General features: G+C 44.5%; 1 protein-coding gene across 12 annotated transcripts in view; it reads right to left on the bottom strand.

Moving 5' to 3' along the window:
* The window catches only part of szt2 (SZT2 subunit of KICSTOR complex), a 115,814-nt gene that overhangs the window by 91,721 nt on the left and 3,120 nt on the right, over window positions 1–20,973 (bottom strand). For 4 of the 12 annotated variants that reach the window (XM_085133085.1, XM_085133096.1, XM_085133091.1 and 1 more), the window contains exons 4-32: window positions 19,273–19,443; window positions 18,887–19,009; window positions 16,913–17,075; window positions 15,696–15,802; window positions 15,309–15,519; window positions 13,170–13,340; window positions 12,853–13,084; window positions 12,621–12,750; window positions 12,180–12,325; window positions 11,656–11,808; window positions 11,470–11,587; window positions 11,040–11,245; window positions 10,676–10,912; window positions 10,361–10,439; window positions 10,200–10,288; window positions 9,547–9,718; window positions 9,332–9,449; window positions 9,005–9,118; window positions 8,626–8,829; window positions 8,413–8,510; window positions 7,884–8,022; window positions 7,510–7,818; window positions 7,222–7,429; window positions 6,879–6,926; window positions 4,226–4,356; window positions 3,758–4,022; window positions 1,738–1,915; window positions 1,538–1,630; window positions 1,293–1,368 (exon numbers count right to left, since the gene is read on the bottom strand). In XM_085133085.1, coding sequence (XP_084989211.1) covers window positions 1,293–1,368; window positions 1,538–1,630; window positions 1,738–1,915; window positions 3,758–4,022; window positions 4,226–4,356; window positions 6,879–6,926; window positions 7,222–7,429; window positions 7,510–7,818; window positions 7,884–8,022; window positions 8,413–8,510; window positions 8,626–8,829; window positions 9,005–9,118; window positions 9,332–9,449; window positions 9,547–9,718; window positions 10,200–10,288; window positions 10,361–10,439; window positions 10,676–10,912; window positions 11,040–11,245; window positions 11,470–11,587; window positions 11,656–11,808; window positions 12,180–12,325; window positions 12,621–12,750; window positions 12,853–13,084; window positions 13,170–13,340; window positions 15,309–15,519; window positions 15,696–15,802; window positions 16,913–17,075; window positions 18,887–19,009; window positions 19,273–19,443 — 4,489 coding nt within the window. The remainder of the gene's footprint in view (window positions 1–1,292; window positions 1,369–1,537; window positions 1,631–1,737; window positions 1,916–3,757; window positions 4,023–4,225; window positions 4,357–6,878; window positions 6,927–7,221; window positions 7,430–7,509; window positions 7,819–7,883; window positions 8,023–8,412; window positions 8,511–8,625; window positions 8,830–9,004; window positions 9,119–9,331; window positions 9,450–9,546; window positions 9,719–10,199; window positions 10,289–10,360; window positions 10,440–10,675; window positions 10,913–11,039; window positions 11,246–11,469; window positions 11,588–11,655; window positions 11,809–12,179; window positions 12,326–12,620; window positions 12,751–12,852; window positions 13,085–13,169; window positions 13,341–15,308; window positions 15,520–15,695; window positions 15,803–16,912; window positions 17,076–18,886; window positions 19,010–19,272; window positions 19,444–20,973) is intronic. The other 8 variants (XM_085133090.1, XM_085133095.1, XM_085133086.1 and 5 more) reach the window with 7 other exon arrangements.

Raw genomic sequence — 20,973 nt, 5'->3', positions numbered from 1 at the left:
GATCTGCAATGGACGTATTTGATCTGCAATGGACGTATTTGATCTGCGATCGAGGTATTTGATCTGCAATGGACGTATTTGATCTGCAATGGACGTATTTGATCCGCAATGGACGTATTTGATCTGCGATCGAGGTATTTGATCTGCGATCGAGGTATTTGATCTGCGATCGAGGTATTTGATCTGCGATCGAGGTATTTGATCTGCGATGGACGTATTTGATCTGCGATGGACGTATTTGATCTGCGATGGACGTATTTGATCTGCGATCGAGGTATTTGATCTGCGATCGAGGTATTTGATCTGCGATCGAGGTATTTGATCTGCGATCGAGGTATTTGATCTGCGATCGAGGTATTTGATCTGCAATCGACGTATTTGATCTGCAATCGAGGTATTTGATCTGTAATCGACGGGAGAAGGGGCGTAAACCCTGATGTTATAAAAGCATTTAAGTGTATTCTTAGCAGGAGACGTGTGCTGATGTGATGCTGCTTCTCCTCCTGTGTGTGTTTGACTGCACTCTTCTGGGCCTCTGCTGGTTTGTTTCATTGCTCCACATTTATTGAATTCGCCTCAAAAAGAGCTGATGTGTCTCGTGTTTCTACAACATGAAACAGAAGTCGCTGAAATAACGACGTATAAGGCTCATTAAAAACTAAGTGATGAAGCACAAACACAAAACTCCTGGATATTAAATGTGAAACGAGCCGTACTAAAATGATCAGTTTAACCAGGCTCGGCCTCAGAGTCTTCCTCATCGTCACCCCACTTTGAGTTAAAGAAGCAACACCTTCTACACCTTTCTCCCAGACACTGAAGTCACCATAACGATTGCTTTCCATTATAAATGTGTAACGCTCATGAGCAGGCAGGCGCTGTTAGTTATTGACTGGAGAGAAATATCTGAATGGAGCATTTAGGGCTCAGGATGGAACGACTGCTGAAAATTCACTCGTTTTATTTTCCCTTTCTATCAATCACACGTTTTATATTTTGTAGCCTCCTCCAACAACAACAGCTCTTTTGTTGAGTCACGTTTTCAAAGTAATTTTGATTATTACACTATCAGCCTTTTGGCCACAGGGGGCAAGTTAACAGCTACAGGAGGAAGAAAAGAAACAAAAAGCTACGACATCCCTGCACAGAAGCATAACAACTTGGGCTTAATGAAGGACGAAACATGATCCTCAACTTTTAATATTTGTTACTGCTGAACACTGAACTGAATGTGTGAGCACAGCGCTGACGGGAGACGAACAACAAACCCAAACTTTCAGAACGGCCTTTACCGTCTTCAGTGGCGGGCTCAGCTTCTGACAGCAGCTCTTCACTCGGCCGTCTTTTCATCTCGCCGTCCTCCGACTCCTGTGAAGGAAAATCAGAGCAGCAAGGTTCGTGCTCAGACATCACTCATCTCTCTCTTCGGTTTGCTTCACTGAAAAAACAGTTTTTAGTTTCCCCCAACATCTGATTTGTCCAAATCCTTGATGATATCCATCTAACCTGCTGTGTGACGTATTTTTAGCAAACTCACCTCTTTCTTGGATGAAGGTGGAGAGTAGTAGAAGTAGTGCGGATTGGAGGGAACACTTTTGAAATACTGAGAAAGGATCTCCATGAATTTATCCTGACAACAGTTTAAAATTGAAATGATAATTATTTAAAGCTGTTAGCTTTCTGGTAGAATCAGCTTTAAGGAACTGAAGAGTGGGGGGGTTCCCCTTCAGACACTACCTGTATTATTTTGTGCAGATCTGGATACACGTCACACGTGGGCTGCGTCTGCAGCAGCGTCAGAGGGAATTCTGGTATCGTTCCTTTCTTGGGCTCCTCCTTGATCGGTGGAGATGTAGGAGCAGAGGAATCAGGAGCTCCTCTGGATTCAGCCTCACTGGTGTCCTCCACTTCAACACTGCAGCCGGAAATATCACACAATTAATAACTGTGTCAGAACATGAATCTTATTGCAGACTGACCTTAAAACAGTCGTTATAAAAGTGCTGTGGAAGGAAAAGAGCCAACACACCCACAGCAAACTTATGAACTGGAACATGTTAACAGATGTGATTCATCGGAGGACGATTAGCGACATCGTGTGGTGGTTTGTTGCTTTATCTGAATGATGACTGCTGAAAGTGAAACATGTATTTATCATGTTTCATTTTGTAAAACCTCTAAACCTATTACAGAAGAAAGTGATACGAATGATTCATAATGTTAAATATAGAGAACATACAAATAAATTATTTATAAAATCTAAATTATTAAAATTAGGAGATTTAGTGAAATTACAGACACTATTAATTATGTTTAAGGCTAAAAATAATATTTTGCCCTTTAAGTTACAAAGAGTATTTTTATTGTGTTCAGGGGGAGAAGACAGCAGAAGGAAATGTTATTTTAAGCATCAGTTAGCTCGGACTACACAAAGATTAATGAGTCCAGCGGTTAGAGGTAAACGACTGTGGAACTCACTTCATTATAATTTAAAGAATTGTATAAATTTACATTGTTTTAAAAAGTGTTACATGCTTAAAACAATAACTCAATATGAAGAATGTGAATGAAATTGGAGTTCATTGAAAAAGGATCCATTATAATTTTGTTTTATTTATTTTAATTTAATTTTTCTCCTTGTTGCTATGTGGAGCGGTTATTCTGATTGTAAATTTGTTGTTTGGTTTGGGTTAGGACCGGAGATAAATGTTAATGTTAGTTTGTTCCCTGATTTTTGGTGCCCACTTGTAATATGAATGGGATTGTAGATAGGGGGCGGGGTTTAATAAGAATATTTTCTTCTTCCTGCTCCTTTTCACACATGGTTGTAGTGCGTTTTGATAGAAAGTGTGGTTGGTTTGTTTGAATTGTTGTACCAAGTGTGAAATAAATAAATAAATAAATAAATGAAATCACTTCTCAAACAACTCTGACATCCTGGAGGTCTCAGAGCGCCACATTATTCCAACAGAGCACCCCACCGTGGGCGCGCAGGCCCACCGTGGGAGCGCAGGCCCACAGACTGCATTTAGGAAACAGACACCATCTATACTTCTTATTACAAACATTTTCATGAAGCTACATTAAATGACACTAAAACTTTGCTTAGTTGTATCATAGTTTTGTGCCGTTTTCGTTCTTCTCACTCTTCAATCAAATGGTGGCAAAAGCCCCCCCACCCCCACCCAAGTCTCCTGTCAGAGATCTCATCCTGGTAAACTGGAGCTCTTCTTCCCCACGTTTGCTTGCTTACAGGAGCTGGTCTGGAGGTCTTTACTGCAGTTTACTGAGTCTTTCCCTGACAATGTAAAGCACAGTGAGAAGACGGGCGCTTAGACGTGTGACTACAAAAAAACAAAGATTTGTTTATAATATAACTAAACCCTCTTTTTACAGGAAAGTGGAGAATAAATAAAGTTCATTAACATAACAAACGAATCAAAGTATGTTTGAGTCGCACCAACATCAGCACATGTGAAGAAAGACCTAGGCCTCAGTGGATGTGACTTTACCAGACCAGACAGCACCACCTGCTGGACAGTTTCAGTCATTACCAAATGACTAAACTTTATCCTGATGGTTTGCATGCCACCAGATAAACAGATCCACAGACAGATGGGCAGAAACGTGGGTTACTCCCTGTGCGGAGATGTTTTATGTAAACCAAAATATAAGAAGCTGTAACTTAACTTTGTTAAAAAGAAGCAACTTATTTCTCAAAAACTGGCATTTGTCTGATTCTGATGATTGGCTTCACCTGCATGAAGAGGCCACTTTATCATCGAGTTGCTCCCCCTCAGCTTCACCAATGATAAACGTGGCGGGGCTCCTTGAAGGCTTCAGAGGCCCTCCTCCCCATCCTGGAGTCTTGCCGTGTTCCCTGAAGACCCTGATGTGTCCACATAGCGTCTGCAGGAAGGAGGTGATGTCGATCTCCTGCAGCGATTCTTCACAGTAGTCCATCGCCATCAGGACGTCCTGGGAGCTGATGTTGTAGGACTGCTGCAGGCTGCGGTATACACCTGACAACAACATGGACGCGTGACCAAACGACGCTCAGACGAGTTTCAGTCACAGTATTTTAACACCTGTGAAATCATGTGACATGTTGCACTGCTGTGATGAACTTAACCTCCTCATTTTTGTGTGTTTTGATGGAGTAAGGATTTTTCTTTTTGACTACTCAGTTAAGCTTGAAGCATTCGTGTTGGTGGACACAGATCACCTTTGACGTAGCTCTGGTAGTAATGCTCCTGCAGCATGCTGCAGTAGTTGGCCAGCTCCTTGTGTTTGTGAGGCTGAGACAGGAGGTCGGTCCAAGGAGACGGACTGCTGCGATCCTGAGATAGAGACCTGCTGGGGAACAACAGCACAGAAAAGACACTGAGACGAGGAACCGGGTCTGACAGGATGATGAAGGATCAGTTGAACCCACAAGGACGGATTACGTTAGTACATAAAACCTCAATCTCACACATGTAGAAAACAGTGCTGGTTAAAATACAGACAGCTCCACTGCACCTAGTTTTGCATAAGCACTTACATGTAAGCATGAACCCATATCTGCACCACAGTACAGGCCCAGTCACAAGGCCGAGAGACCAGTCGATGAAACCCTCACAAGCCAAAGTCCTTCTGACCGACTGCTAAATGACCGCCATGCATTTCCCAAAGCAAATAAATTTGACTGTTTCCATGTTAACCAGTGGTTGTTGACTGGTCTCTATGCTTATGTGACTGGGACTGGGGATTACGCATCATCGAAGGAGCCAATAAGCCTGTGAGGGACAGCTGAACCTCCACAGCAAGCATATGAAGCGCTGAATCAGGGGAGGAGCAAACACGATTCATCAGGACAAAGTCAGACGAGTCGTTTAACAATATTTCTATTTTTAACCTAAGTGTAGAAATTATTTGTGTGTGTTTATAGGTTTGTAGTTTAAACTTAAAATAAGACAAAAATCTAAACAACAGTCTTAATTCAGTATTGACACCCAGAGTTAACTGTTAAGCACAGGAAGTCTGTTATTGTTTCCCAGTTAACCCATTCTAAGTATTAGCATAAACTCCAGACTCCAGTATGCTTCTGTTTATAAACATCAGCATAACTTTACATGTTTACAAATATGTCATGGCCCCGTGGTGTCAGTTTAAGCATCACCAGTCTCTGCATCCCCGCTACATCAGTGGTTCACAAACTGTGGTACGCGTGGTGGTACTTTGGCGCCATCTAGTGGTTCGCGGGAAGTCTGCAGATTAAATGATATCTGGCACGTTCTGGTTCAAACGTACAGCTCTGCTGTCACTTCCAACATAAATGAAGACAGAAAACTAAACAGCAGTGACGTTTGTAGGGTTACTGAAGTTTGGCTAGCTGGAATATAATGATGTGCTACGTGATCGCTAGCGACACAGCTATGTTAGCATAATATAAACAAGCTAACTTTTTTTCCACTGGATAAAAGTTAACGTGAGTGTTCTCGGTGGTCAGGAACAAATGTAATCGCATGGCAGGATGCTGTAAAAGGACCAAACTTCAGCAGGAGAACAACTGAGATAATCCATCCACAACACGAGGTTAGTCATTAATATACTGCTGCTGGGCTGTAGTTACATCCTAAGGGTTTAAACACTGAGCTGTAAAATGAACAGTGGTGATAAAAACCGAGAGAAGCCAACAGTGATCACTGACTGTTTTTACGGGCTTGTTGAGATTAGAACAAAGTATTAAAACATGTTAAAAACACAACAGCCTTAATAAACACTGAGCAGTTTGTTCAGACGTCATCACTTAGCGATTGGCTATCCCACCTGCTGTGACTGTTTGTTATTATTATGACGTGTCACATCCTGTTCATGACAGTTAAAATAAATAACATTCATATAAGAAATAAAACTGTCTCGTGTAAACTGCATGTGGTGTTAAACAGGCTGATCTACACTGTTCAGTGTCTGTGTGACACTATTATATAGAATAACAGGTAGAAATAATCATCCCTGACAAATATACAGAGTTTGGCTTCAAATGTCACTACAATCCACAATGTCAGTGTTTCTGAGGTGCACCAGTGCACCACTGCCAACTATTTTAAACTGTTTCTGTCAGCTTCAAGCATGCAGTGAGTGCCGTGTCACACAGGAAACTGAATGATTGCATTACTCAGTCACACCAGCACAAATAATGTAAACAGAAAGTTTGATCTGTCCACATCATCGCTTTGAAACTATAGTTCATGTGTAATCCTCGGCTCATCAGCAGTGAGGCTGGTTCTCCAATAAAACTAATTACAAACCTGCAGCCTGTGATATCAGCAGTTAATACATATAAATACAGCGAGACCAGCATCCCACTGAGACTTTAATAATTCATGTTCGTGGTAAAAACCTTGCATATAAAACATGGATGTAGAGCCCAGGTTTAAATATCAGTCTAAACTGGAAGTGTCTTAAACCTGCATCCCTTCCCACAGGAAGTGACCGTCTGAGGCTATTTTGATTTACAACCTGAAAAAAAACACGTCTTAGTATTTATGATACAAACATCATTTTTGTGTCTTATTCAGTAGGACAGGAGAGCAGGCATGAAGGCAAGGCCACAGTTAAGAGACTTCAACAATGTCAGAGCTCCAAATGAGCACATGACAGCGACAGGAGAAGAAATGTGACCCTTTGATGAGCGTCTGTGGTTTTCTCTGATGTATGCAGCAACAGGAGGAAGCACAGAGAGGCCCGGGAGCAGATGCTGTTACCAGCCTAGTTTTATTAAAGCCGCACCGTCCCGCTCTACAAGCGCATCCCTACGTTGGCAGAAGTGTCCAGTGAAAGCTGAGCAGCCCCTCAGCAGACAGAAGGAGAGCAGACAGACAGACGTGTGCTACCTGAACTTCATCTGCTGACACATCTCCCAGGACTCTGCATCTCGGGCTCTATTCTCACCCGTGAAGACAACCAGAGACACACATGTTAACATCTCCACTGCAACCATCCAGGGCTCACAGTGCGTCGCACAATCATGACAAAGCCTGATTACAACCTCTTTGTCTAGTACGTCTTCTAAGACTGGGTTAGATGATCCATATTCAGTATTTGTTAACAGTGTCATTATGATGAGAGGAAGACCCAAATATATACAATAATTCTATATGCCTGATTGTACCTGACAACACAACTGTAAAAACTTGTCTCTCAGTATTTCAGTGCTTGCTTGTTTTCCCTCAGTACCTGAAGAAGACGTCTCTGGGTTGGCGGCTGGAGTTTGGGTGAACCAGCTGCTCTTTCAGATTCTCCAGTGAACAGTTGTAGACGTAAACTGGACACTTCAGCTGGCTGCTGTCACCAGTGCTCTGCTGGGAAAGCTGTCTGTTGAGGCTGATATGGAAGTCTGTCTTCTGTGGTTCAGAGAAGTGCACTCCTTCTTTTTCTGCAGCATCTGGAAACATCAGGAAAAAGTCAATCTTTGTGCAAAATGTTTGAACAACTAAAATCCTGCAGACGTGGTTTTAGGCTCACCTGAGCCCCGCATCCAACTCTCCATCTCTGAGCCTCTGCTGTCCCAGCTGTTCTGCTCCAGGGTCTGGGAGTCAGCAGCTCCCGTCTGGCCATCAGATGGAGATGAGAGCACAGGGGACCTGGCAGTGCCGGAGCTCAGTCGCCGACTAGAGCGCAGGCTGAGTCCAGACTCGGACCCTTCAGCGCCACCAGTGGATCCAGACAAAGAGTCGGCCTGAGATTTGTTGCTGGGAGTCAAAGTGTCGTCCTCCTGTGTGCTCACATTACTGCGAGGCTCGCTCTCTCCTGCAGCCATCAGCATCAGAACATCTGCAACACAACGAACATCATGAGAGCGCGCTGGAACCACCGGAGCCAACAAGCTCCAGACTCACCTGTGAAGGTAGCAGGAAGGAAGGTGAGGATTAGATGCTGGGAGCTGATGCACTTGGCATAACATCTCCACTGTGGCGCAGAGCAGCTGCTCTCCAACAACAGGGGCTCTTCATCCACGAGGTCTGCGTTGCTGAAACTCTGCCAAACACAACAGACATTTGTCACAAACACAGGAAAGACCAACGAGGGACCTGAAGCAGCTCCGCTGCAGATTTCCAGCGTTGTGGCCTCGTTACCTGCAGAAACAGTCGGAGAGCTCAAGAGGACAATTTCAATTTATTAGAGAAATGTTTGCATTCCTATCCCATGATTTACTTTAGTACGTTTATCTAGAAACAGCAGAAGAAAACAATACAAGTATCACAGACGTGTGGCAATCAAGCCTAAAGGCACCAACAGCTCTAAAGATTCAAACATTCAAAGGCTTCAACAGATCATCACGAGCTGCAGTTGGAAACAACATAAATAAAACAGCTAACACACTTAAACGTGACACAGGTTTGGTTTTGTGTAAATGTGGGAGCTCACCTGTAAAGTGCTGGTTGACCCCATCACCTCTTTGCTGCTGCCGGCCGTGTAGAATGACGTCATCGTGTCCTGTTTCTCTGCAGGCTTCACGCTCTCCTCTAAAGAAACCGAGACGACAGAGAAACTGATAAAACAGAGAACACAACAACTCTCCTGTCATTATAATGGGATCATCTACCTCCAGCGATACTCTGGATACAGACTCGTACAGACCTTTAATAACCGGCAGGGAGAACGGAGCGACGTGGCCGTCTCGTTCCCGCTCCAAGATGTGATGCATGAAGGTGACGTGGTCCCCGTCAGCTAACGGGATCTCTCTGTCGCTCAGCTCGTTCTCCAGGCTGGTGTGGAAGAGGCTGAGCAGGAGCTCATTGGGCAGGCAGTGGGAGCTGTTCAGCTGCTCCTCATTCCCCGTCGCTGAGCACAAAAACGCGCACATCAGAAAATTCAGCTCAAATCGATCCTTTTTTAATTTCATTATAATTTCCAAGCGTACAGATGCATGTTGTAGGACACAGATGGAGGTGAGATGCATTAAAATCTGCGAGCCCTCATATACAGGACGCTACTACGCTAAACGTGCTGCACGTACCTGTGCTGAATGTGACGAAAAACAGCTCGACCTGCTGGCATTTTGGGAGCAGCTTAATGAGGTCGAACTGGAAAGGAACCATGTGGATGCTCTCCTCAGAGACCAGATGTTCTCCTGCACACAGGATGGAAAATCATCACATTTTCAAACAAGCAAACGCTGAGCCATCGAGGCTTTAACGTCTTCAGCTTTAGTTTAATGTTTGACTAAGATGAGCTCAACAAACGTCTAACAATGGCAGACTGAGTGCTAACACTTCAGCACGACTCTTGCAGTCATTTCTGTGATGTCATACGTTTTGCTAACGCTGATTAAAAGCTACGTTACCTTGTGCATCCTTGAGTCCAGCTGGCAGAGAGCAGACCTGATCCTTGTTCTGACACAGCTGGCTCAGATACTCAAAGGTCATCATGGTGGACATGCAGGCCAAGTCCTTCGGGAAGATCTGCAACACAACAGGGACGTAAACCAAACCCGCTGCGTTTAACGAGAAAAGCTGAGCTCTAGTTTGAGAGCAGCTTGTATAAGCCAGCTTTTCGTACCGCTCGAGGGAGCTCCTGGTACTTCAGGCCCTGAAAGGAGCGGTGCTGATCCGTGCAGTTCACCGTGCCGCACTGCGGTTCCACCCAGCATTCGGTCACGAGGTTCAGCTCTGTGTCCAGGTCGACCGCCTCCACCTCGGTGTCGTTGTCATCGTCGGTGGAGAAGCTAGAACTCCACGAAAGACAAAACAAAAGGCTGAAAATTGAACAGTTCAGCTGAGCTCAGAGTGTTAAAGGGCTTCATGTTAGATCAACACTTTACAAACATCGACGCAGTATCAGGGTGTCTCAGATTAAATGACAACGACACGCTGCTGACATGAACATGTCAGTCACGCAGCTTCTTCCTCATCACAGAGCTGACGATACCACACGCTGACCAGCTGCAGCTTTGCTATAAATATGAATAAATCAGTCAAACTGAGCCTGGATGTAAAATGCTGCGTTATGTACATGTTACTGTTTTTTAAATGAATTCCTCTGTTTCTGGTTTCTGTTGCTTATCTGTAGCTTTAATAAACAGGTGAACTAAACGTGGACTTTTTCCCTAACACAGGTTTGATCACGCTGAACTCAAAGTGACAACATCTTCCTGTTAATCAAAGCTCCGTCCTAACAGTCCTGGTCTAAACTCTGGGTACTGCCAGGCTTACCTGTCCTTAGTTGAGGTAGAGTGAGGGGGAAACAGGATGTACTGAACAATACAAGAGTGGCTCTCTCTGTCCACGTCTCCTGACGTTCCCTGAAGACACAAAACCAAATCAGGATCACAGAGAATCCCTTTGGCAGAGCAGTTTGTCCTGCTGCTCTTTACCTTCATTGGCAGCTCGACCACCATGTTTATGATGCCCTCGCCACTGGCAGCAAAGTTGAAGCCTTCTGACAGGCGAATCCTGCAGACATCAGGACATTTTAAGGTTTTGCATCTCAAAGAGAAGAAATTTGTAAAGAGAGACACTTAAAGAATCCTGAATTTAGATCAGAATCATCTTTGTTTGTTCCAGTTTGATTTATGGGAGAACAGCTTAACCACAGAGTAGATGCCATCAAAACAGCTGCTCAAATGCGTGTATTTCTTCCTCTGGCTGTCGTGTTTTTAAAGAGATCACATTTAACAGTTTGAACTTACTCCGAGAGCATGGACAGGATGTGGGCAACAGCCTGCATGGCTACAGCCGGTCCCTGGCTGCTCTGCACGGCCCACACCCAACGCTGGTGCAGGAAGTAACGTGACAGAGAGGCCAGCGTCGAGGAGGCTGTGCGGTTCGCTGCCACACTGAGGGGAGCGGCGGTGTTGGAGGGCAGTGGGAAGTTCTCCATGTTGAAGATGAAGGGAGTCCTGAAGTCCAGAGGAAGCTTGTCATACCTGCACAGGATCAGCAGTTAGTCTCCGTTCAGTTACTGTAGCAACAGCAAACTGTGTAACCAGTGCTTTTATTTATTTATTATTAGATCACTTGACCTTCTGGTGGCCTCCTATGACATGGACCGACCTGATAAGCAGCTTTTCCAGAGGCTTACTGACCACCACCACACAGGGTCTGTCAGAGAGCGCAGGCTTGGGAGCAGGGATGGAGGGAGACTTGGATGGAGACGGGTGGCCCACAGCCTTCCTCTTGGTTTTGGGTGTTGCCTCTTTGTTCTGGACGCGATGAGGGAAGCGAAGCTTGAGGATCTGCTCTCGCAGCTCATCCACAATCTGATTTTAGAAAACAAAGCACAACACGAGTCTCAGAGAGTTACAAGTGGGGCGGTTTGTTCCCCGAGCATCAACGTGTCCTATAACATGCTTTCATGTTTTTACAAAGCTGCTCATAAAAGAAATGGAAACCACATTTTGTAAAAACAGTGCACAAAAACACAATACTGTCATCTACTAACAGATATGGATCATAACACTGATATTGTATTGGCCACATGTACCTTGTTCCTAATATGGGCCGGTGTACCGATGGGGAAACCCAGACGCAGGACCATGCAGGGGGTCTTTGAGATGACACGCACCAAGTAGAAGGAGGTGGGAGGCTGATCAGAAGAGCTGCTGAGAGAAAACAGAGTGTTGAGGCAGAAGTAGTGAGTGTTAAACATCAACTCCACCTGTCGTCTCACCTGTATATGAGTGTTACATACGAGTAACCCTCCACCAGCACGAAGCTGCTGCAGTCCCTCAGCAGTGACGTGAGGGCCGAGTGGGAGATGCGGCACTGGATGGTGCTGTAGCGCCCGTTGTTTCCAGGTGTGTGCAGATGTTTGGGGACAGGCCTGCAAAGGTCAAAGTGTTGTGGTAACAACGAAAGACTGATAAAGAAAAATAAGCTGACATAAACAAATGTGGCTGATAAAAAGAATAAAAGAGCTTCATTATTCTTAAAGCACGCTCAATCATCCAGGTAAGGAAGTCTCAGTGGTTGTTGATCAAGGGTCATGAGAATTTGCATAATTACAATCATGAACTGACCTCCCAGCCCATTGTTCCTTCACTGGGCTGGTTTCAGTCATTATGCAAATGAACTGTTTATAAGATTGAAACCTGCAGCTGAGACTGAAGACGTCACCTGATGATGACGAAACGTTTCTCCCACAAAAGCTACGTCCAGATCAACAATCAACTTTTGGAGAGTCGTTATTCTTACATATCATGCTCAAGGATGATGACAATGCGATGCATGTGAAGCCATCTCTGCCAGAAGTTGGCGTCCATGGAGAGGATGGGCTTCCAGTATGATGCAAACTGGGACTGAGAGGAATCTTTGGATCCACTGTGCTGCAGAGACAAGACCTGGAGGAGGAGGAGAGACAGCGTTAAGAGACAAACAGACAAACAGAGCTGGTCTCTACACACACTACATGTTAGTAGGTCCCACACAGCAGGAACAATAAGAACAATATTTATGTCCATTTTGGTGTCATGCTTCATAAATCTGCAGGATTTAGGAGCATTCGGGATGATAGTTTTCCAAGAAGAAAATGCAACTACGCAAAAGCAACACACAGAGTTTTTAAACCTTCACCAACACAGATCATAAGAGTTGGTAAGTTCCCAACATAGTGTGAAGTATAACAACGAGGCTGACCGGAGTGGTGGAGCCAGGAGGGATGTAGAACAGGGGAACTCCATTTTTGGTGCTCTCAGGAATCATGTAGTTCTCAGGCATCGAGTTAAACGACTGCAGGTGCATCAACATCTGATCAGTTTGGTTGATGCTGGAAAGGACAAACAGCACATGGATTTTCATATCAATATGTCTACATGATGGTGGGACAGAACCTCTAACTGGAAACCAGATTCCAGTCCTCGTGTCGTACCTCTGCAGCGTGTTCCAGAAGCGTCGGATGACAGAGGTGCGGTACTGGCTGGTGATGGGTTTCCTCTGGGTGCAGCTGATGTCGTGCAAGATGTCGTAGCTCCCCTCCATCGTCACCTCCACTCTGGTGGTTCTCTTGGAGGGGTCCAGCGGCCAGGAGGCAGCCGCGAGATACTCAATGTGCATGTTGTGTTTCCATAAGAGCACGAGCTTCACCTCCAGCTGAGTCCCACCTAACGTCACCAGCAGCTTCAGTCTCAACACAAACAGTTTTCCTGACTTGGTGTGAGATGTTAGTAAAGACACACAGCCGTTTACCTTTAGTGAGGCTGATGTCTGTGATGGTGTAGCCCTCTCTCAGTCTCACAGACAGCACGCTGATTAGATGAGCATGGACCTCTTTCTCCGTGTGCTTCTTCCTCCTCATGACCAGAGCAGGGTTTCCACTGGCCGACACCAGGTGCTCATTGAACAGCTTGTGCTGGGAAACTACAACAAACAGAAGCAGTTAGTATGAGTCATGATGATTATAACCATCACTGCCATCTTCATCACTAACAATAAAGAGATTATGGCCTACAAATGCTAATAAGCTGACAATAAAGAGCAAGAGGACCGATAAATGCAGCAGTGTTTGAACTCCTCGGACATTTTTATAATTCTATGTATTCCTTCATATGACCTGAAATATAACTGGTTTTTCATATAATGTAGCTAAAGAGATCCCAGGTAGGTAACTGTTAACAATCTATGGAATTAAGAGAATTCAACATATCTTGGATTTATGATACGGGTTTAAGATAATAAAAGTTTAAAACTTTAGTATATCATAATTCTTTAGTATAATGATTAATTAAGATTAATATTAGAATTCAGCAGCTGCTTTTCTGTAAAAACTGACAGTAAAATGTAAAAAAGGAAAATAGGCTTTGTGTAAATCAGCACTCCTCAACCTTTTTTGCTCCACAGACGGTTTCATGTCAGACAATATTTTCACAGACCGGCCTTTAAGGTGTGGCAGATACACACAAAATAAAATGATGCGACCAAGACAAAAACTGTGTTTTGTAAATATAATAATAAATATGATTTCACTGTGTAACTTTATTAGCAGCGTCCTCCTGAAATGTGCCAACAACACTGAGAGTAACATCCTCCTCTCTGCCCCTTAATGCTCTCTGGTCGCTATGGTAACACGTAAATATTTCTTTCAAAATACGACACAACTACAACACGGGAAAGACCCAGGGAAACAGAGCTAACGATAAAAACCCTTGAAAACCAGAAATTTCACACCCAAGCCTCAACTCTCGCAGCCCGGTACCAAACAACTCGCAGCCCGGGACCAAACGACTCACGGACCGGGACCAAACGACTCACGGACCGGTACCAAACGACTCGCAGCCCGGGACCAAACGACTCGCAGCCCGGGACCAAACGACTCGCAGCCCGGGACCAAACGACTCGCAGCCCGGGACCAAACGACTCGCAGCCCCGGACCAAACGACTCGCAGCCCGGGACCAAACGACTCACAGCCCGGGACCAAACAACTCGCAGCCCGGGACCAAACACTCGCAGCCCGGGACCAAACGACTCGCAGCCCGGGACCAAACGACTCGCAGCCCGGGACCAAACGACTCACAGCCCGGGACCAAACGACTCGCAGCCCGGGACCAAACGACTCACAGCCCGGGACCAAACGACTCACAGCCCGGACCAAACAACTCACAGCCCGGGACCAAACGACTCGCGGACCGGTACCAAACGATTCGCAGCCCGGTACCAAACAACTCGCAGCCCGGGACTAAACGACTCACAACCCGGGACTAAACGACTCACAGCCCGGGACCAAACGACTCGCGGACCGGTACCAAACGACTCACGGACCGTTACCGGTCGTTTGGTACCAGTGGTGTCAACCAGAGTGCTGTCCTGTGAGGCCTGATGGGGGAACGCTCATATATTCATGTAAAATGAGTCTGTGGCGGGGCGTGGCCTGCGGTGCCGCGCAGAGGAGGCGGACGCACCTGCACTGCATCCGCAATCACGCCCCGCCGATATAAATATTGTACTGGGTCCTGTGGTTGGGGTTGTTGTTGTGGTGATAATGTTGAGTGGGCAGCGGGAGAGCTGCAGCTCTGTGAACATTGTGAACAGCAACCGTGAGAGCCAATAAAGTATGCTGCAAAGCATGAATTTGCACCCGGGTCTGCCGTGGTTGTTTACAGAGTCATTAAGACTGAGGATTCAAAAAAATGTTAACAATAAAAAACACAGCTTTTGTGTTTCAAAACAAAGAATAAATATTTAGATTCTGCACTGTTTTAAAAATTGTCAGAGCTAATTTGTGTTGCATCCTGTCACTGAACCATTTCTCACATCACACTCAGCAGCTGATTCAGCTGCACAGGACTGATGAAAACAACCAGCATCAGACTTGTACATCGTTGTCTCACCACAGAAATACTCTGAGTTCATGGACTCGGGGCTCTTGAGGAAGGAGTATGTTAGAAAGGCTTTGTGGTAGGCATTCATCTCCTCGCTGTTTAGGTCCACTTCAGGACAGCTGGGCAGGTAGGAGCCAAAAGTGGCTAATGAGATGAACTTCATCAGCTCGACGTTGGGGATATAGCCAAAGCTGCAGTCGTAGGAGTACGCCCCGCCAACCTGTACATGCAAAAACAGGACTCAGAGACGAGCAGCTGGAGAATCCCCCTAAATATCTTTAAATAATAATAATCATCACTTCTATTGTGGAAAACGATTGTTGTGACTCCTTTCGATAACAGCTCTTGCACACAAACATGTATATTCAGAATACAGAGTTAGATTCTTGTCTTTACTTGTACAAAGGAGCAGGAGATGGTTCCACTCCGGAGCTGGTTCAGCAGGGTTTCACACATGGCCACATCAGGAACACTCGTAACCCCGTCCGTGATTATAATGATGCCTTTGACAGAAAGACAAGTTTTTCTTCTTTGTAAAGCACTGGCAACTTTATATCCATCGCTCCAGGATTGTCACATAAATTACTGTCATGTGGTACAAAACCATTCATTAAAAACCTTTAAAAGTTCCAGGAAAAGAAGCTTATGTGTGTTTTATGTGACTGCATTTACTTGTTCATTAATGAAACTTAACTTTAAAAAACAAATGTATGCAGAGTTTCAACCTCTCTATTTTTATTTCTCTCATAAGTACACCTGTCATTTTACAGAAGAGAAACTGAGCGCATCAGTGGTTTAACCTGTCTGAGAGCGTGCACACTTCCTGCATCAATCGTGTCATAAACTCTATAAAAACAACAGTTTCTTGGCTTGCAGAATAAAGGAAGCCACGACAAAGTCCCAGATGTGTGACTTCACTGGTTCACATCAGATCAATAAGTTGACCCATACAGCAGAAAACAACATCAGTAATATCTGATGGAGTGCTGTGCTTTCAGATGTTAACAGTTATTTCTGAGGAAACAATCATCCAGGGAAGCAGATCCCAAAAGGCTGATACTCTTCATCAGCGTTTTCACATCTTCAGTCTCAGCTGACTGCAGGTTTCCAAACTTATAAACAGGACATTTGCATAATGACTGAAACCAGCCCAGTGAAGGAACAATGGGCTGAGAGGTCACCTTCATCATAATCATGCAAATTCTCATGACCACTGATCAATGACCATGAGTCCCATTCACAGAGAGCTGGGGAACGGCTGCAATCACAGCTTTGTAAGATGGTGACAGATGCACCCTTAGGCTTCAGAGGTGGTCTTTCCCTTTTCACAGAAATGTGCTGTTTATAAGGTTGGAAACCTGCAGTCAGCTGAGACTGAAGAAGTCGCCTGGATTAGTGACGAAACTCCTCCCCCACTGAAAACGTCCAGATGAACAGAATCAACCTTTTGGGCTCTGAGGAAACAGTTCTCTTGATCTGTGGATGTCAAGTGCAAAATCCTCTGCATGAAAACAGATTTGTTCTTAGAAGAGACGTTTTTTTAAAGAAGGCATGACAACTAAAGAGAAACTCCTAAATAACCCCTTTGATACTTGAAGTGCAACTTCACCAACCTGCACTGGAGTTGGGAGGCAGCAGCTGAAGGGCCAGGATGCCTTGGCGTACCATGCTGACCAGCCCCATTTCAGCTGACACCATGGAAACACTTTGCGTCCGGTGGGCGTGCTCGTCCAAGCTGCTGCTCTGGTCACTTGAGTTGTGTGACGGCTCCACGCACTAAGAAGCAAAGGAAATATAAATGTGTTAGGACTAGGGCTGCCACGATTAGTCGACTATCAAAATCGTCGACGAATTTAATAGTCGACTAATCGTTTGTAGCTTTGTAAGATCACAAAAGACGCAGGAATAAGTAGTAGGATTTAAGAGTGTAATAACGGACTGAAACAGAAGATGGCAGCACTGCATGTACAAGGATGCCAACTGCCGTTAAACCCCGAAAAAGAAGAAGCTGTGTCCCAGAATTCATAGCGCAGCCCAGCTCAGTTTCCAACAATGGCGGCAGCTAGTTAGTTTTAATATTACTCTTATTATTCTTTCTGGGTCACAAAATAAACTTTTAACATATTTTCAGGCGAGAATGTAGCTGTGTAAACCTCAAATATCTGCTCAGTTTATCAAGACACCACATATTTTCAAAAGCGCTCCGACGTTTTCGGAGATGTCTGTTAGCCACTAGCTCGATAGCTAGCCGGGGGCTAGGCTAACTAGAGCCGTGAGAACACCGGACTCCCGGGAAATCGTTTTCAAATCCACCGCTGTCTTTCGCTACTCAGGTTAAACATGATATATAAGTCACTTAGATAACTTAAAAATGTTATTGTTGGGCTTTTTTTTAGTGTTTTATTTGTTCCTGAGTAAATCGGTTTGGCTGAGATTAAAGTTAAAGTTTTTACACAGTTGAATAAACATCAAGCAGACAGCTGATTATCAGAAGTGTGAGATGCTCGAGAATTTACTCCGGTGTCCTGTTATATTTTAGATAGCAAGGAGTTTATTAAACTTCACCAAAACAATCTGTAAATTTCATTAAAATTTAATAAACTATCATCTTGTCTTTATTTTTAGTTAGCACATACCTTAAACACTTAAAGCTGTAAGCTAATGATAGTTATATAAGAGCAGATGCTGCTGGTGCAATAAGCTGTACGTTTTACGTCCAATGGATGATGATCTGATTAGTCGACTAATCGCAAAAATAATCAGTGACTAGTCGACTATCAAAATAATCATTTGTGGCAGCCTTAGTTAGGATACATTTAATGCACAACATAGAAGGCAGGATTTAATGCCACACTCATTCTTTATAAAGCAGCATTAAACTGTGACTCGCTTTGATGTAGACTCACAAGCTGCCCCCAGGTGGAGGAGCTTTTAGTTCACTTTGCTGAGGGCAGTTACAACATGTGCTTTCATAGGTGGACAAGGAAGCAGTGACCATCTGATTGCAAAGTCTGCCCCTGTTTGTGAATAATGTCAGCAGGGAATTTGTGTTTGTTAACATATCAGGATATCAGCTACTCGCTCCCCTGGGATTATCAGCCGTGTGATGAGAGACGATATTTTATTGACCTGCATAATCAGTCGACCCACAAAAAGACTCAGACATAGCTGCTTAAAGGCTGGCCCTTCTTCCCAAAATGAACCACTCAGTAAAGATCTTTGACAGGAGATCTTTTTCTTAAAAGCAATGACCTGCTACAAACAGGGGTCACGAGTGGATCACAGGGGTCACGAGTGAATCCCACGGGTGTAACAAACCTGCCGCAGTTGGCTAAAGTATCACGCCCATGCTGTTTTTGGTAACCATGGATACAACAGGTGCTTGTGGTTGAAAGCCAATCGTGGAGAGGATGTTCGGGGTCAAACTGAAGAGCGATGCTAATCTAGTCTGATAAAGTTGGAGGTTGTTTTATTTTTGCTTGTAAGGAACAACTTTACAGGGTGCTGGTGAGAGTTTTTACACTTGCAGTGTTTCTCTAATAGTTACAGCATTCTTGCTAGCACAGTGTCTGCTAGTGTGCACTTGCCTGTTCGTGCTGCTGATGCAGGACTTCTGCGATGCTACTCTCCAACGCTCTGAGCTGCTGGTAGATGCGATGCAAGAACTCATCCAGGTCTGTTTTATCAAGCTGGCATCCTTGGACCAAAACCTGCAGGGAACAAAAGATTAAGGACCGTCAGAGAACTGCACAAACATCTCCCACAGAAACTAACCCAACGTGTGCTTTGGTGGCTGAAATGTAAAGTCAAACATAGTAAAGACAGTTTAAAGTAAGCATGAAGCACTCCACACAATGTGGGCTGAATAAAAACGTGCTGAAGAGAGAAACTCTGCTTTTCTTGGCGTTAAGTTACTCTCGAAGACATTTGTTTTTAATTCATTTTTATGACTAAAGTAAATTACGGTCATTACCTGATGTGAAGGGAGGCCAATGATGGAGGAATATGCAAGGATGGTGATGAAGATCTTAGGCTTGAAGAATCGATCTGTTCCAGGGACTTTGAATGGTTGAACCAGACCAGCCAGACACCTTGACAAGGCGTGGAAGACCTCATCAAAGATCATCTCGCCTGTGCTGTCATCCTGCAAAACCAACGTGTAACACAGACACCAAATGATCTGGCATATTGTTCACCAGAGGAGGACTCAGCTGTTTCCTCAGTCTATGACATTCATACCTGCCCAGTTTAGGCAGGTTTTATATTGAACTGAATACATTTTCTTTACATGCATCAATGGAGCCACTATGAGAGTGCAGGTCTACGTCAGGCTCCTGTCTTAAAAAAACATTAAACTTGAATTAAAGTCTGTCACTAGTGGAGCTGACTCAACCAGTGGAGCTCTGTCCACAGAAGCTCTGCTGTGCAGACTGAAGAGACGTCTGCTGGATGTTCACCACACTGAGAACAACAGTTTCAACATTAACATCAGGCTGATGTGGACGTGCAGGATGAGGCTTGGCAGGAAGGCCTTAACTTAACTGTTTTTTAAAGGCAACATGTGAGTGACATCACTGTGATGACATCACTGTGATGTCACTCACGTTAGGTGAAATTCTGCTGTGAAGACTGGAACATCTGTGTTGGCACTACTTTAGCAAACTGCTGACGTAACAAACGGCACTGATGTCACTGTGAAACCAAGAAACATGGCACTCAACTTCAGTCACAAGCCACGCCCACATACAACGTCAGTCACAAGCCACGCCCACACTCAAGCAAACCCTCCTTTATTCAGCTTTCTGACTCTAGAAGATCCATCCATCTACTTACTTATTCACTTGCTTATCCAGCTGAGAGTAGTGGATGCTGGAGGCTATCCTAGCTGTCATGACCCTGCACAGGTTGCCAGCCTGTCGCAGGACTAACATATAGAGACAGACCACCATTCACACTTACATTCAACCCATGTAATTTAACCCACGCATGTCTTTGGACGGTTGGATGAAGCCAATCAGCAGGGTTCACCACAGCAGACAGATCTGCAACGTTGATTTGACAAACTGTTATGTTGAACGTCAACACGGGAATAAAGGACCTTTTGCACATTAGGTAAATTTATAAACTACATAAATTTATGAAAAATCTCTTATCGAGGTTGTAATTTAAAGGAATTAATACTTTTTGCAACCCGAGGTTCCAATTTGAAGTCATGCAGGTTTAAAGCACTTAAAAATAAGTTCTCATTTTACACCATATAAAGATCTCTTATCTGTAAGTAACTGCTTAACAGTTTTCCAAATATGGGCTTCATGCTAACAAAGAAGCAAATAAGTCCATATGTTACCAGACATGGAGAGAAGTGGCCCTGAAACCTCTGAACTGCATGAGGTGCTTCTCTTATGTAGCGATGGTTCAACAGTGCAGCGTGTGGATTTACTGAATACTCTGTGCTGGTTCATATAAAAAGGGTCAAACGTGAAGACTGAGGGACACATTCAGCAGCACAACAACTGTCTCAGTTCTGTGCTTTCAGACTTTAATTCTATCCTTGTGATTGCACTTGGTAAGAGTTCATTGGATCATCATGCAGTGCTGCTTCACATGCACGGATGGCCATGCATCCAGTTTTCTGTGAGATGTTTCAGTACGGAGTAGCAACATCCCACTGAGC

This window comes from Neolamprologus multifasciatus, chromosome 15 (assembly GCF_963576455.1).
Source record: "Neolamprologus multifasciatus chromosome 15, fNeoMul1.2, whole genome shotgun sequence".
Classification (NCBI taxonomy): Eukaryota; Metazoa; Chordata; class Actinopteri; order Cichliformes; family Cichlidae; genus Neolamprologus; species Neolamprologus multifasciatus.
The sequence above is the reverse complement of the archived record's forward strand: the minus strand, read 5'-3'. Positions and strand labels throughout refer to the sequence as shown.